The sequence below is a fragment of the Caloenas nicobarica genome, chromosome 7, assembly GCF_036013445.1.
Source record: "Caloenas nicobarica isolate bCalNic1 chromosome 7, bCalNic1.hap1, whole genome shotgun sequence".
Classification (NCBI taxonomy): domain Eukaryota; kingdom Metazoa; phylum Chordata; class Aves; order Columbiformes; family Columbidae; genus Caloenas; species Caloenas nicobarica.
In genome coordinates, this window is record NC_088251.1 from 30,367,802 (window position 1) to 30,384,782 (window position 16,981).

Below are 16,981 nucleotides of genomic sequence, written 5' to 3' on the forward strand. Positions count from 1 at the left end.
CAAACCAAAACAAACACCAAAAACCCCATACAAACAAAACCCAAACCAAAACATCCAACCAACCAAAAAACAAAAACCCCAAACACCCAAACAAAATGACAAAAACAAACAAACATCAAACAACTTGGAAGACTTGGTAACAGGGACTGAAAGAATCAGGATACTGTTATAATTTAAGCAGAAACTGGAGAAAGTGATATTTTTAGTGTTAGACTCTTTCTACATAAAAAGATGAGGGGGGATAGAGGGGGGAGGAAGGAAAGAAGATCCTGTTGTATAAAGAATTTAATCCATGACCTCCTAACTCTCAACAGTCAAACTTCCAGCTCTCTCTTTTTTTCTGGTGTTAAAGCACATTTTGCTGGTCATTCATTCCACCGTTTTGAGCAAAAGAGTTGTGTTCATACAAACACTGAATACTTGTTTCCAGGGGAAAAAAATTATTCTTTTTCATGCAAACAGTAGCTAGTGTAATAGAGCCTCGGAGGTGGCTTGGATGTGAGGTTTCAAATGCTGTCACTAGATACTCACAGCAGTGGTTCTGGGGACACGTCAGAAGAAATGAAGTGTGAAACTGTGTCTGCAACCTCTTGCCAGAAGGTTTTGAAATAAGGGTGTTTCCAGCAGTTTACACGGCTGTCTCATTCTCTGAAGTTTACATCTATTTTGTCTGCGCTGCTGTGGAAGTCATTGTAGCTACATGTCAGGAGATGCATCTAAATAAAAATCAAGGGTGAGAAGGAAGAAGGTGCAGATGAAATCTGTTAATGTATTCAGTGCCCAAGAGCAACCTCATGATAATGAGAAGAATGATTATATGAGTGAATGAAGAGATTTGAAGAAATACCTGACTGGACTGAACCTCATTTTTTTCTAAAATGAGGAGATTGAGACAATAAAATAACAAAGAAGTCTAAGCCGAACAAAATCATTCAGCATCATTTTGCCTTCCAAAGATTTCCAGCTGGCACTCTTAAGTGATCTTTCAGAGAGCTGGGTCACATTCTCCTGACAAGATGTCTCTCATCTGGCCCCCTCCCCAGTGTTATTAATTATATTAATAATATATATTTCAGACACAGAAATGCTTGAAAATATTACATAATATCAAAGCACTTTGATTATCATGATGATTAAACTCAAACCTTATGACAACTAAAAAAGGCACTAGCTATACCTGGAGCATGAATGAGCTAGTAGAATGAGAAATGTTAGTCTTTATCTGGTCATTTTATGATTAATTACAGCATGTGGAAGTTATCTCAAATCTATAAAGAGGCAGAGTTTGATGTGTTGTGTCTCAGGAGTAAAAACCTGGGATTGATTCTACCTGCAGTGAGGAGCAGAATAAAAGATAAAAACTCTGTATGTTAATCTGGAAACCTGCAGCTGGTTCATCTGGAGTTCAAATACTTTCCATTCCTTTATACTAGAATATCACACGGTTAAATTATTCTCATGAACTCAGCAGATCTAGGGTTTTCTCAGGAATTGGAATATGTAAAAGTGATATGAATTTACCAGTTCTATTTTTAATGTTTTATGTTTTCCTTTCACTGCATTGTACTAATGTAGTCTTTTCTTAAGGAGAGGGTTCTGTTTTCCCCTCTCCAGCTATTCCGCAAGAATAGAAAAATAAGAAGTCAGTAAATAGGTTAAAATCTTGTCTTTACCTGATTGATGGATTTTTAGATGCCTGGCAGTTACATATTATCCTATCCTTTCTGGCACGACATCTTGTCCTCTTCCAAGCTATTGTTTTATTTAAAGTAACTGAAATTAGCACAGTGTCTGGGTCTGTGCACTATGTTAAGACGTGCAGATTTGCAAGTACCTGCATAGTGCTGCTCAGCCAGAGAAGTTCTTCACGGCCTTTTCTGAGGATAATTTTTTTCCCAGTGACATTCAGAATGTCTAATTATTTTCCAGTAAATTAGAAGACATTAGCTAAGGAATTAAGTTAATTAGGGGGGCAAAAAAATAGACCTCTTCATTCAAATTCTAACGTTAGGGTAAATGGGACTTCCTAACTGGCCTTCACATAAATGGCTGTAATCAGTGGATAAAAGCTTGTCAGATTTTGGGCGAGTTGCACTGAAGCTTTGAGTCGCACTGTCAAGTTTCAATTTAAATTTGCTGCAGCATATAGCTCTCATTTCATTTACTCATAAATACATGTAAAGGAGATGCTATAGCAACCCCTAGTTTTATAAATGTTACCAAAGTAAACTGAGAACCCTGAATAGTTCTTGCTTTTGAATGTTAAATTTTGTTTCCCTTGTCCAAGCACTTGGATATCTCTGAGTGTAGGTTTCAAAAGAAATTTCCAGTTAGTTGCAACTGGAATTTTTTGGAGATTGCTGCCAAACCATGGGATGGTTTTGACTAATGAACAAAGGACCCTCTTACTGTATTTGAGTGTGTCTAGTTAAATTTGTGTGGGACACCATAATAGAGTCAGAAAAGTCTGCGTAGCATTTTGCTCCCGTTTTCCCATTAACATTTTCTGTAGCTGTGATTTTAATGAAGAAACACTTTTCCTAAGCCTGTAAATATTTCTCTTTGCTGTTGCTCTATAGAAATATATTAAAGAGAAGAAGAAAAGCTATTGTTACAGGTGGTTGTTAGTTTTCAAACGGAGTGCTTCACTGAAACCTGAATAATTGCTCTTGTTCCTGGGCACATGTGAAACGAGTCATGGGCACGTTTGTCGAGGGCAAGTTCACGATGCCTTCCCAAGCAGAGTTGTGGTTTGGAGAGGAGGATTGCGCAGGATGATTTATTTTATTTTATTTTATTTTATTTTATTTTATTTTATTTTAATCGCTGTCTTAAGAAAGAAGGGCTTCACATCCAGGAAGGCCCAAGTGTGTTCTATGCATTTGAAGTGATTTTCTTGATTGTCATCACAGGAATAAATCACAGTGTGTAGTAGCTCTGTGAACACTGAGCATGTGGGAGGAGACTTGGCACTGAGTTTCCTCACACAAAGCTAAATACACACTTGAATGTTTGTAGAACTAAGGCTTAAAACATCTCATTTTTCAGCCTGTTAAAATGTGTTACTTTTGTTTACAAGATGATGAGTGGAGAATCTTTTGGCACTGATCTTGGTACGGTATACCACCACAGTGTTACCAGTTGTCTTTTCAGTAATCATTACTTGTTATTTTCCAAAAGCATGGAGCTAACAGAGGGATGCCTGAAAAGGTTTTAGCTGATGGCAAAGTATAAGCAGATTCATATTTTCCTTTTCTGACATGTTCGTTTTCATTTCGTGGTGTGTCTTTTGTGTGTGGTGTCTTGTTAATTTTTTTTTTCCCTTTCTTCTTCCTCTGGGATCAGAGTTGTATTATTAGAGATTGGAGTATTTGTATTTGCCATCATACTAAAAGTAGCTGTCATAATGCAAATGCATAATTGGCAATTGATTTTTTTCTGTTTGTTTGTTATTGGCATATTCCTACAAGAGGGACTAATTGATGGTCATTATATGTGACATGAACTTAGTTTTTGCTTTCAACTCCCTCCCTCTCCTGCCAAGAGATTTGTTATCTCAGTAGGGATCCTTCTCATCTTGCTTTTAACAGAAAAAACTGCAGAACAGAGGAGTCTATAATTGATTTTTGTATCCTTTTGCATTTTTGTGCAGAGTTTTATAGAGACTGGATTGCAAAAACGGGCTTTAAAAAAAGTGGGAAATTGAAGGAGGATACATGTTTTTTTCTAATTTTCCAAATTCAATGTCTATATGAAAATGCATTTGGTGAGTCAAACAGCTAACCAAGGAAATCAAACTTCCGCTACCACCACCCTCATTATAGCCTGATGGACCTCATTTAAGTAGAATAAAAATTGGCCAGAGGGTTGTTCTTCTTGCGTTCTAAGCTAAAAATGTGCACACCGTTGTTCTTAGCTTGCCAGCAGGTGGCTGAATGTTGGCCAAGTAGTTCAGGATGGGTTTGCCAGGGCAGGTGAGCTCAGTGCCAGGCTCAGGTCCCATGTAAGCTGAAGTCCATACGGTCCATACAGTGGGGTGACGCAGAGCCTTACTGATGACTGCAGCCTGGCGCTGACCAGGTCAGTGAGAGCTGTGCTGATGCTGATAAGGCTCAAGGCAAGGTTTGGATTCTGTGTCCCTGTACCACCTTGTACTGAACACTCTGAAAAGTGAGCAGTGGAGTGAAACTGTGGCATCTGCTGAAGTGACATCTATAGTTCTCAGTGTAGAAGACCTGAGATAGTATGGAATTAGCATCAGTAAGGACTTGATTGTCTAAAATCTGAGACCAGCTGAGAAATAGTAACCTTAAAGAGAATTCCTGTTTCCTGAGTGCAGACTCCGTCCCTAGATGGTGCCAACAACATGAGAGCCAGCAGCTCTGACAGCCTTTCTGCTACTTGTGTGCCCAGGGCACCTGACTTTTACTTGAACCTACAGAAATACTCCAGTGAGAGAAAGTTTCTTCAATAGACAGTTGAATTATAACTTGGTTGACATGTAGTTAAGTAGGTATATCAACAACTAGCTCCTGTAATGTGTATTTATAGTGTATACTTTATTGTACTGTACAGGTGTTTATAAAGTACATTGAGATCCTTAGCTGAAAGGTGTTGTATAAATGCAAGCAATAATTATTGTTACACATGTAAAAGATTAAGGTCTTCCTGCCAGTAGCCTTTCCTCAAGGGGGGATTTAATTTCTTTATCTGCAGTAATTTTATTGTAGTCTCTCTTGAGATCAGAATGTGCAGTATTTAAAGTTGATTTAAACAAGAGGGAGACTCACTCTACAATCCATTAAAACAGGATGTGCTTCTACTTTCTCTTTGCTGGACACTTAACTACACACACATACAGAATGAATCTCTTTCAAATTCTCAGGCAATTTCTGGTTTTCTCTGAATGAGAAAAGATACATTTTGCCTCTCTGTTTAAGACATTTCTGTTGCACATTTGCATTTGCTTACCCCTAGTTTAGGGTCTCACTTATGAAGGACATACTTCATGTGTCAAAAGTACGATAACAAAACTTACAATACAGTAACATCTTAACAGTAACAGCATTGGTGTTAAACCAGACAAGCTTACAGCCCTAACTCCCTAAATGGACATTATTAATTCAGATGTTCATGTAAAATAATATGGCTTCAGGAAGGTGTATCTCAGCCATCCAAAAGAAGAAAGCTGTATTTTCCTCATGCTTAGAATTGTTTGTACCTAGCCGTAGCAAACCTTAAGCTCAGTAATTTAATGCAATAATTAAAATTAATATAGATTTAAAAAAAAATTTGTTTCAATTTAGGATTTATCTCAGCAATAACATAGTTTCTGTCAATACATCTATTTTTGTCTTATGAAGAAGATATAGCAATAATACTGCATAGTGTTTTTGAAGGTATTTTAACATACTTACAGCAGTAGTGGGATGAGAAGATATTACAGCTCCTTTGAGTGGTTTACCATTGGGCAAACAATTGGCCATTTCTGCACTTGGAAGAATTAAATGGATGATTTGAATGGAAATGTTAGTTCTTCAGCATATTCCCTTTTTACATCAATTGTAGCATATGTCCATATTTCTTCTAACACTAATGAATTTCCTGAGGTGTCTTCCCTTGTGCTTTTGAACGCTAAGTGTTAACATACAGCAGGAGAGACCTGTAGTTGAACTTTCATGCTAAATGTGAAAGGGCTGTTGTAACATTTTAAAGGCTTTTGTGCTCCTGGGCCTCCTGGGAAGCTCCAGTTACCTTCAGACCTCTTTCAGGTATGAAGCATCAGTTGTGCACAGTAACTTTTAAATATTTTTAATAATGATGTCTGCCTTCTATGGGAAGTTGAATCTGAAAACATCTGTGTGTGCATGCAACACATCTAGCTTTATGACGTGTTCTGTCCCTTTCCCATCTGTTCAGGAGTGAAAATTACTATGATTTGTCACTATTCAAAGTTCTTTTCGTATTTAAAAGCCTAATAGCAAAATCGATGCAGGCAGTATAGCTGCCTGATAAGAATTTGCTGCAGCCATTACACAGGCTTCAGCCTTTGATATAACAAGGAGTTCTAAATAGACCTTTGCATTTGATTAATCCTGATACTTGTATCAAAACACATGTGGTGAGATTTTCAGTTTCTACAGAGAGATGGTCAAAGGTCAGCCTGTGATCTGTATTTAAATGGCAAAATAATGTTCCCTGTATTTTTCAAAGAGTACATTTCTGATAGCCTGTTTTATTCTTTCCAGAAATCTCTGATTTGTTGCTTTTCTTTCGTCTCTTTGAGAAGAGGCTGTGCAGATTCTAGGTCTGAATGGCATTAGATAGTGCCTGCTTGGTCAGGCAGTGCAGGTGCTGGTACGTTGCTTTGTGTTTGATTAATGTTAGGAGAACTCTCCAGGAGAAAAAGGTGTAAGAAAGGGAAAGGATAGTCCTATGGGATCCTGAAAATTCTGGATTCCACTTAAAATGCTGAAGGTGAACTGATCTGGATGCTCATAGTTTACACAAACTTGAAGGGAAACTGCACTGTTCTGTGGAGGAGAAAGCCATTGAGGGTTACAACATAGAAATACACCCGTGTAGTGCATAGAAATACACAGAAAGCACACCTGCCTGAGGAATCCCCTGCACTGTGAGCCATGAATCATTGGGAGAATGTTAGAGGGAAGTATTGTCCCACAATTGCTCCTATTTTACACTCTGTTTATCAGAGACAGGTTATAGAGCTCAGCAGAGCTTCTTGTCTTGTACAGCTGTTCTAATATAAGCTGAATAATAAAAAAATCCAATTTAATTCATGAATTTATTGTACTTGCTGTTATATGTACTTGCTATAATAACTATTACCTCGTTACTGAAAGGGTATGAAATTATTTCTTGGTGCTTCTTTAGCCTTGCCTTCAGCTCCAGCTTGGTGCTTCAGTTTGCTTCCAGTTTCTTGGCCACGTGCTGCCGCTATTTCTGTCAAGTGGGGTTAGGAACTGGCGTTGGAAAGACAATATATATTCCTCTACACCACCTTGAAATTCCTTTCTACAATGAGCCATCCTTAAAGGCCAGCTGTTCCCAACCACACAGCTGTTTCACACACACACAAAAATAGTTTAAAGCTGCTTGCGTCAAGGCCAAGAGTCAGATCTTGTAAGTTTATGAAAGATGAATGCTATGGTGGACTCTGTGAACTTTTTTTACACAAACAATATTACAGATAATATGAGAAAAATGAATTACTTTCTGGATGACAATAAGCTTTACATATAGGTAGCTAATGCCACATCTAGTTCTATTATATAATGTTTGTGTACCAGTCTATCAGCACAGTGACCAGCCTAACCTGCAGCAGGAAATGATACATTCCATTATTCTTTGTAGTACAATAGAGCCCTTTATTTATGGCAAGCATTAGTTTTGCAATCACAGTGACAGCATTAGTATCTTAGCAGCGTATCAAGGCTTTTCTTACCTCCTTGTAATAGCTATCCCTGAAATTGTCTCGTTCTTCTGTTGTCAGACCTGAACATATGGTAGATCTGTCAGTGTTATGAAGGAGGCTCTCGGCCACAGAGTTTCTCTCTCCAGCCAGATGTAACAGAAGAGGCACAAAGTTCATAAGAAGTTCACTTTTCTTATGAAGCTCTAGTGAGTTATTTCTAATTCCAACCTGCTAATTTCATGTGATTGTAGTTGACACCATAGTATTTTAAACATATCCAATTATTATGTGGTTTTACTGATCACTTTTATGAGAAATGCTCACCTGAGTGCATTTTGTACAGTGTCATTTTCCTTCTGGAGCACAGGTGTTGCGTCATCTTCAGAAAACTGATGTTCTCTAAAGAGAAATTTTCAAATATTATCTCTGAAATTCTGCTTGGTGTATTAAGCATGCACAAATCAGATGGGAAATTAGATAATTTAAATAGTATTATGTGATTTTTATGGCTGAATATAGGCTACACTGAACAAAACTAACTAATTTGAAATCTGAAGGCAGGGATAGTTGCAGGTTACGTAGTTACAGCAAACTGGTCTTTCATTTGTCAGTTGTTCTAGATAGAAGCGTTTGACTGTGATTGAGTTTGGATTGCTGTACTTTTCCTATAAAGTATGAAATAAATGGGCCAAAGGAATTATTTTATGACTAATAATTCAGGATAACACTCATGTTAGAATTTAAGTCTTGAATTAAAAAGTTACTGTCAAGACTACAAGAGACAGAAAGCACATCTATTTTAACAGACAAAAGCATTTATAGAATCCTTTATTTTTATTAAACTGTGTGAATTTTATAAGACTCCTTTTCGTGTTGGAGAAAATGAAGGATTAACTGCCCTAAGTTATGAGAAGCAGGAAGAAATTCATAACTGTTTCTGTGAATATTTCTGTTTGAGCTGCCATGGAACAAAGTTGGGCTTTTCTTTTAGGTTGCATGGATTTGTGATCTACTAAATGGAGTGAAAAAATGAGGGCATCAAACTCACTCTCTTATGTGATATGTCAGATAAAATAAAACTGAGCCTAATTCATTATGAGTTATAAACAGATGCTCCTGCATATGTACATGTGTTTGCGTATTTATATTCTGATATATTTTAAGAAATGATTGCCCTCTTGGTAATGATTGCAAATAATTATTTATGAAAAAAGAGCCCATTATGGAGGCACATAAAATTGTCAGTCACATCTAAAAACACTGCTCTTCAGTTCCCACTTCCACCTCTGAATTCCCAGCAAGCTTTCTCCTCCTCCCTGTCATGTAAGAACAGGCACACCAGCCTTGAGGAAGATACAGTCTTGCAGTTCTTTCTAATTGCCAACGCTGAATAAATTCACATTCACTTATATTTGTGAAAAACTGACAGATTGTCCTTGTACATTTGAACTTGGACAGTCTCTTCCATCTCAAATTTTGCTTTGTTCTCAAGCTGGAAGAAGTCTGAATCCTTTCAGGTTTTCAAACTGCGAAATAGGCTGTTTTCCTTGGGGGTAACGTTTGTAAGGGAATACAAAATGCTCTTCCAAGTCCAAGTAGTCTTACTATGTGCATCATGTATTTTTGCGCTGGTCTACAACAATATTTCTAACCAGTAGTTCAGCAGGTCAGCTGAAAACATAAGGCAAAAAACCTAAAGAAATATCAGCACTGTTAATCTTTTGTAAAGAGTTTTCCTTTGCACAGGCATAACTTAGTGTGCCTGCACGAAAAGACAAGTCATTACTAAACTATAAAAAGGGGAACTTTGTTACTGCTTGTCAAGCACTGCAGTAGTTTTGAAGGACTAAACGTCATTAAAAGAAAAATCCTTGTTTGATGTATCACAGATCCGTAGAGTGAGCATAGGTGTAGTAATGAATGCTAGTTTACTGAATTTAAATTAGCAAAATCCAAACTTAGGTTGACAACTTTAATAGAATACTTAAACCTGTAAGCAATAGCTCTTTGTCACTGTCGTTATTTCAGCACACCTCCAATATTTAGCAGTTATACAAATGTCGACGTCTTCTGGCATTTTCCAGAAATGTCTGCATAACAATAAACTCCTTCCTTTCCTCAGGGATGCAGGATTTTAGACAGTAAGCAGGTCTAGCAGGTGTTTGGCAGCATGATAAAACTGCCATAGATTTGCTTAAGTCACCAGGAAAATGCTCAAAAAGTCTTATTTCCTGATGGTGGGGTTGGCGGGGGTGATGATCATATCAACTAAACCCTAGTTAAAAAGGCAATAAAGAGTCTGCTGTGGTTGGCACATCCCTGGCTTAATTTCTATTTCTTTTTGATGCTTCTCTGTAATTCAGCTGTTTTCTGAAGCTGAATTAATCACCGTAACAAGCATTCTCGTGTTTGGATAGAAGAACAAAGCTACTCGCAGTAACTTTCAGTGCTTTCTTTTGGATTGAATGTTTGCTAGTTAACTTGTTGACTCTAATACATTGCACTTGTACACAACCTGAATTCTTTAACTGGTGTATCCTCACAAAGTGTTACTTGTGTCAGGTTTCGTGCAATGTTTTTTAGGGGGAGAAAAAAGAAGTTTCCATGTATATTCTATGGTCAGGCAACGCCAAGACAGATGGTGGTCTAAGAGCCTGCCCAGACAGGGCAGCAAGGGATGCTCCTGACTTGAGTCAGGCTGGTTTTCAGTCCTCCGACTTAAGCAGTGGCTGTGGTATCGATACTTAAAATTTGATTACAACTTGGTTACTTCCAAGATTTAAAAAAACTCACCAGCTGTTACAATCTACTATATAGAGATTGTTAGAGTACTTATAGTAAAGTTTTCTGAAGAGTGGATTTTATTATTAGAACAATAAATGTACTCTAACTTACAGAATTCATCTTCACCCACAAGCTGAAATTTGGTGATAAAGGCAGGAGAAATGAATGCAAGAAGAGAGTTAAAGACTTTCTTATTCAAGACAAGTTATACATGTTTCAGATAGAATTAAGGGCTCCTAATAACATAGTACAGATGTGATCAGGTCACTGTTAATTTTGAGAGCAATCTGGTTCAACATAAGGTCTGACCTTTTTCTTGTTCTAAATTTCACTACAAAATAAAAACTCAGACATTTATTATAGAAAAATGCTGAGAGTCATGAAGACAGACTACAATTCGAACCAGAAGATTCATCATGAATATAATATAAAATGTGTATTCCTCCATGTTAATGTTCTAAAAAAATATGATTAGAAAAATATATTCAGCCTGAAGTTGAGGGGCAGAGCTCAAAGGAACAGGTTTTGAAGGGGCTTCTTTGCATGATTTCTCCTACTGAAAGCTGCTTTTTTTTTTTTTTTTTTTTTTTTTTTGCACTGTAATATATCCTAATAGTTTGGGGCTTTGCGTACTCTTTCACAGGTTTACAGGTTAATGGCAAACCTCTGGTTAGGGAACTTATTTATAGGATGGGAAGAGAACAGAAGAGGTCAGAAGGAGGGCTGTGGATATTCTGGATATTATAATTTTGTCATGGAAAAAGCAAGTGTGATCTTATGTAAGACAGGTTGAGGTAGAAGGAAATAAGTTTAGGAGTGAGTGATTAATCCCCTTATTTATTTATCCCTGGATTTATGTATTTAAAGTGTGTTACTTTGGGGTGAGACTGTCTTTATGTTTGTGCAGTGTTAAGCCCTGTGGCCTTGAGCCTCTGAGGGGAGGTATCCATAGCCAACCAAATACATCAACTGTCTCTTAAGAGTCATTCAGAGACCTCTGGGGAAAGGTAATTGATGTCTTTACCTGTTGGCATTCACTATGAAAGGGAGCTGTGAAACATGGCTGTGTGGAATACTCTTCTTCTGACAGAACTGCAGGAAAAAGTATTTTTCCATCTAATTAGTGATGCTTGCCTAATCAGTGAAGATTGATGAAATGTTGCATTTTATTTTTTTTCTTTTCTCCTCACCCCCCTATCCCTTCCTGTGTTACAGATATACGTGGACTGCAGGGATTTCTTGATCAGGCTTCAAGACTGGGACTTGATGTATCATTACAAAAAGTGGACAGGAACATCAGCAGAGTCTTTGCCAACCTGTTCACTACGATGAAAACAGAAGAGCTGAACCGCTACCGGGACACCTTGCGAAGGGCTATCTTACTCCTAAGCCCCCGGGGAGCCCAGACTTTTATTAATGAGGTCAGTGCACAGGTTTTTTTTGTCATCAACATTTCAGGAACATATATGATGAATTACGTGATATCTTGCCATGTTTTCTGAAGCGGTAGATTTTGACAATGCTGTTTGGTAAACATCAAATAAGATTGTCAGACTCTAGTGTTGGAGAATTGAAATATCAGTTATGCCATGTAATGCATACTTTGTGGTTAATGCAAATGGAACAGCATGGGCTGGATAGGCACTTTCCATATAATATATACAGCTCTATGGGGCAATTCTTTTTTTTCTGGTTGTCTTCCATACTTTTGACCTGGACTTCAACCACTGTGTACAAGTTACCGGAACACCTACTTATAGTCTGTTAGAAATGAAACATAATGTGCCTGAGAGAGTCATCTTTACTGTGGAATCTTCAATGCATGTTAAAAGGGCATGTTATTGATGTTTGAAAGCTGAATCACAGTGTTTTTATCAACTATGAAGTAGAAATTATGTTTTTCCCTTTTTCTTGATGCTTTCTTGAAATCAATGGGGCTAATTAGGACAGCAAGGTAGCTGTTGGGCAAACTTTGTAATTAATGTTGTGCTATGGGCTAATTTTTGGCATTAGTTCATAGATCCAGCTTTTAAAATATTAAATAATGAGTTATTTTACAGAGCTCTATATGTCAGAGTTGAGAATGAGAGTTGGATCCTCCACATAAGTTCACATGTAGTCATTAGCTAAGAGTTTGGCAATTAAATAGGGTGGGTTTTTTTTTTAACTAACCAGGGATAAGACTGAACCAAGAAAATAAAATGTGGATGAAACCTGATTCCAATTATCAGTTTTGCTGCATCAAAGTCTGTTAAATTAAAAAAAAAAACCAAAAACCAAAAAACCAAACTTAAATTAGCTAATTAAGTTTTTTTTATCATATTGGCATAAGTAAATTCTCCACGTTTATGTTCATTGGTGATTTTTAACAACCTGGTAAATTTTATCATATAGGTATTTTATATATAAATAAATAATATAATATATTATTAGTAATATATTTTATCAAATAGGTAGTTTGGGAAAGACTAAGCACGGGCAAACTCTACTCATGTTTGTGCATACACAGGGATCTTTGGTGGTGGAATGAGGGAGTACATGTTCTCAAAGCATAGAAAGCTATACGCAGCTCAGTCAGTGGTTTTATTTGCTTCATGGTAGGCCTCCAACAAAAATACACTTTGCTTAGTTTTCCATTGAGTCCTAACAAAGTATCCAAACCAGGTATTAAAAAGAAATCAACACGTGTGTTTTATTCAGACCCATGCTGAGGAGAAAGTCCGTCCCTCTTCAGTGCACGAGGCTCCAGAAATGTTTGTAAGAGTTACGTGCATGCGCTGGCAGGACCCTGCAGGTCTCTTGAGTGTAAGGGCTAATGTATTAAACTGTTTTACTACTCACTTCACCTTAAATCAGTGTGTATTATAGGCATTAAGGCTAATGTTCTTGATATATTTCCAGATCCCTGCAGGACTTTAACTGTGGGCAGAAATGAAAAGTAATTTATTTGGCAATCTTCCTATATTGAATCCTGATTGATTCAGAAAAGCTTGATAAAAGAAAATTTAAATCTTAGAAAGGAACTCTCAAAAGGCTTGAGAAGTGAGGTGCATGGTGTAGGGATGAATCCTTTGCTAGTGGAGGCTGGGCTTTCATTTAGTGGAGAGTAATGGTACCTGTGATTCCTCAATATCTCTGTCAATAGGTACAATTTCGGATTGTCTAGAATAACAACTCTCAGCTTAAATAAAACATGTATTCTAACATAATTTGCAGAAATACGTCATTCAAAATATGCAGCAGTAAGTGCCTTCGATGGGTTTGCAGATTTCCATAGTTAGTAAATATTTCATGATATAGGTACTATGTAGCTGTATACTGACTAGTATTGTTACCAATCCAGTATTGCATCTTGGAAGTTGTTTGAGGTTTTGAAACAATTTCTTTTTTCAGTTTTCAGAAAAAAAATTGGGGTCTCTAAAAAAAAATGTAAGTAGTAACTTGAGAAGAAAATTCATAGACTTTATTTTTAAATTTCATTTTTAAATTTCATTTTTTAATTTTAGCTCAAGTTAGAAATAAGAACTTAGGAAAGAAAGAGAAGAAATTGGATTTAAAGGTTTTTTTTCCCATAAATTTCTGGAAATGGAAAATTCCAAGTGAAAAAGAGGTCCCTTATTAAGATTTTCAGTTTTGCCTAGTTGGTATTTTGTAGCAGGGGAAAAATTTCTGAAAAACTTCAACTAGATCTTATTCAAGTCTATTTACTAGTAACGTATCTTCGTAAAATACAGTTGTTGCACACAAACCATCCTGTGGAATTCAGAACTGAAGAGACTTTCTTTGGCAGTGTCTGGATTATGAACCCTGACATGAATGTTTTTAGCACAAGTCAAAGACCTCAGCCAGTGGAAGCCACTACGAAATTTATTGTGCCTGTTTCAGTATTGCAAGCGATACATTTTTCCTGCTAAAAATATGGATCCAGATTTCAGCCTCACCAGCTCTTGGGTGGCCCAGAGAGAGCTCATCTGATTTTTGATGCATAGAGTTAAGGGACTCTGACATCTCATAAATGAAAAACTTTCTAAATCCTAGAACTCGATTTCAGGGTTATTTCTTTAACTTTTGTTTAGACATCATTTTCTCTTTACTGGCTTAGCATCCTTGATGCTTGGTTTTGTCATGTATCAAATTTACTGCAGCAGAAATTACTGACATTTTAATAAGTTTTCAAAATGTATTATTCTGCTATAAAACCATTTTGACTGAAAGAATAGAGAGAGGGAGAGAGGCAAAAAAACCCCTTTTCAGTGGTATAGATGTTAAACATAGAATCAGCCTTTATTCAAAAAACAGAAAGTAAATCCATTTATAAAACGATAGCTACCCTAGATATTGCATTAAAAGGTCACTTGGGGATTAAAGTAAATCTAATCTAAAGAAAGTATGTCCCTCCTTAATCATTTTGAGAAAAATGTTCCCTTCTCCACCTGCAAAAATCCCTGATATACTTGGCCTGATGCCATTGTTCTGTTTATGTGCAAAACTGTAACAGCAAAAATTATATTATATTTTGAGGATTGTGTGATCTCCTTGCAAGACAACACATAGAAGGAAAAGAAGGAAAAACTAGTAATTTAGAAATGGGAAGGAGAATTATTTCTTTCATCTATTCTGTTAGTCTCTTGGGCCCAGCCACAGGATCTGAGTCTCAAAATACTCCCTTGTTGAGGCAGATTTCACCTGTCTCTTCCACTTGCCAATGGATACTTTTTTTTTTGATTGCAGGTAGAGATATATTTGGATGGATTGCTTTTATCATTAAGCTTTCTACACTACATAGTGACATGAATATATGGAAAACAGTTCAAAGAGAGGTGACAAAAATGATAGAAGTATAGGAGAGCATGACCTATGAAGACAGGTCTCAGGAATGTGATATATACAGCCTGCCTAAGGGAACATAACTGACAAATGCTGGAGAAGAAACATGAGAGGAGGAATTATTTAAGGTGATGATGGGTAGTCTAACAGGAAGTAATGACCTGAATCTAAACCAGGAATGCTTTCTAACAGGGAGGTCAATTAGGCAATGTGAATGCTTGGCAAGAGTGATCAGTGAGGCATCACTCTTCAGAGTGTTCAAGAGTTCACTAGGTAAAACACCTGGGCAACTTAGCCCAGCAGTCTTTACAGACTAGTTTGAAGGGTGTTTTGGATGACCCAGGAGTCCTTCTGAAGACATATCAGGAAACATTTGTTGTGTGGGTAAATTCAGACTTTGCACGTTTTGTATACAAGATATTTGAAGAGGAGGAAGAGATTTTGTAGTTTAGTGTTTCTCAAGTTTCCTATGTAGATGTGCAGTTACTGTTAGCTGTGGGGGGGGTTGTTTTCTTTCTTATTCACAGAACACATGCTGTTTGTTTGGGATATGTATTTTAATGAGAATTTTCTTTAAAACTGTAGGTGATATCATTTGCTTTATAGACTTCAGTCATCCTACTTTCCAGTCTTATTACTTTCACTTGTGTAAACTAGCAAAATGGAGGCTGTAACAGAGTTGCATGTGGTTATTGATTTGAAAAGAGAAGGAATTCTTGGCTTTATGAAACCTTTAAGTCAGCATGACTTGCTTTTCGGCAGTTTCGCTGAAGTGCAAAATGTTTCTGTTTAGGTGCATCTTTGAAAATGTTATCATTCCTTCTGAGTCTATCTTGCCTGTAAGCTAGTAAGCTTACTGCAATAAGGTTGCTAGTATATATGCATATCACTGCAGCATGCCGACTGAAAGCAGAACTCTTTGCATGCCGCATGCCTAATAAATTAAACAAGTTAAAAAAAATAATAAAGAGCAGATTAATTGCATTAAAAATTAATGCTAAAGGCCTGTGTCATCGCAGCAGGGTTATCAGAATCACTGCAATTCCAATTTGAGTTGAAGCTATAGAATTCCAGAGTAATGCTAATTTTGTGAAGAAATCATTATTTATGTTTGCCCTGTTTCTGCAGTCACCCCTGTGTCCTCTCTGGAAAGCAGGGACTGCTCTGTTTCTCCTTTACCCTAGTTCATGTCAAATGTTCTGACTGATTGTTTAAAAAAATACGGATATTCTGCTTTGGGTTTAGGCGTTTGGGATCATTTCACACTGATTTGTGGCCTTCCTTCATACCTGGTCATTGAGGATGCTGAGTACCTTACTCCCAGTTGGCACTTGTTTGTGAACAGTGCTCCAGACTTCTCTTTTCCCCTTCTGCAGTTGGTGACTTGCTATTACTTGACTGGAACTGCAGGAATTAATTATGGCATCTTTTGAACAGTCTGCACCCACAAGGAATTGTATGAAATGGTTTTTCATAGGAAGCAAAGACCTTTACTTTTCAGAATTTAACAGGAAAAAATGTTTAATACTAATTTTCTGGCACTTGGCATTTCATATTGGCATACATCTCTTTATGCTGCAAATGTTCAGCATATTAGTCCATATCTCTGTTTTATATCCAGTATATAAACATCTTGAAACATTGGTGAATAATTTTGCGAGAAAAAATGTTATGTCTCTTCTGTTTTTAGAAGGCAATTTCTTTGTTTAAAGAGCTGGTAGTGCTGGTAACAGAACTGTAGAAATAATGCATTCTTCTTTCCATAGTTCAAATTAAATTATACCCACCTTATTTTTTTCTAAATCCTCCTCTGTTTTTCTATTTCTTCCTCCAAGCTAAAATCTTGTCTGCTATTGTTGACATTTACAATACAGTAAGACTCTTTGTGCTTAAAGACAATAATTATAATTAAAACCCAAGCAAACCTCATTAAAC

At 36.9% G+C, this 16,981-nt stretch overlaps 1 protein-coding gene across 1 annotated transcript in view; it reads left to right on the forward strand.

Annotated features, from left to right (window-relative positions):
* GRID1 (glutamate ionotropic receptor delta type subunit 1) overlaps positions 1-16,981 on the forward strand; it is a 516,801-nt gene that overhangs the window by 279,840 nt on the left and 219,980 nt on the right. Inside the window, exon 4 of the mRNA XM_065639013.1 lies at positions 11,435-11,640. Coding sequence (XP_065495085.1) covers positions 11,435-11,640 — 206 coding nt within the window. The remainder of the gene's footprint in view (positions 1-11,434; positions 11,641-16,981) is intronic.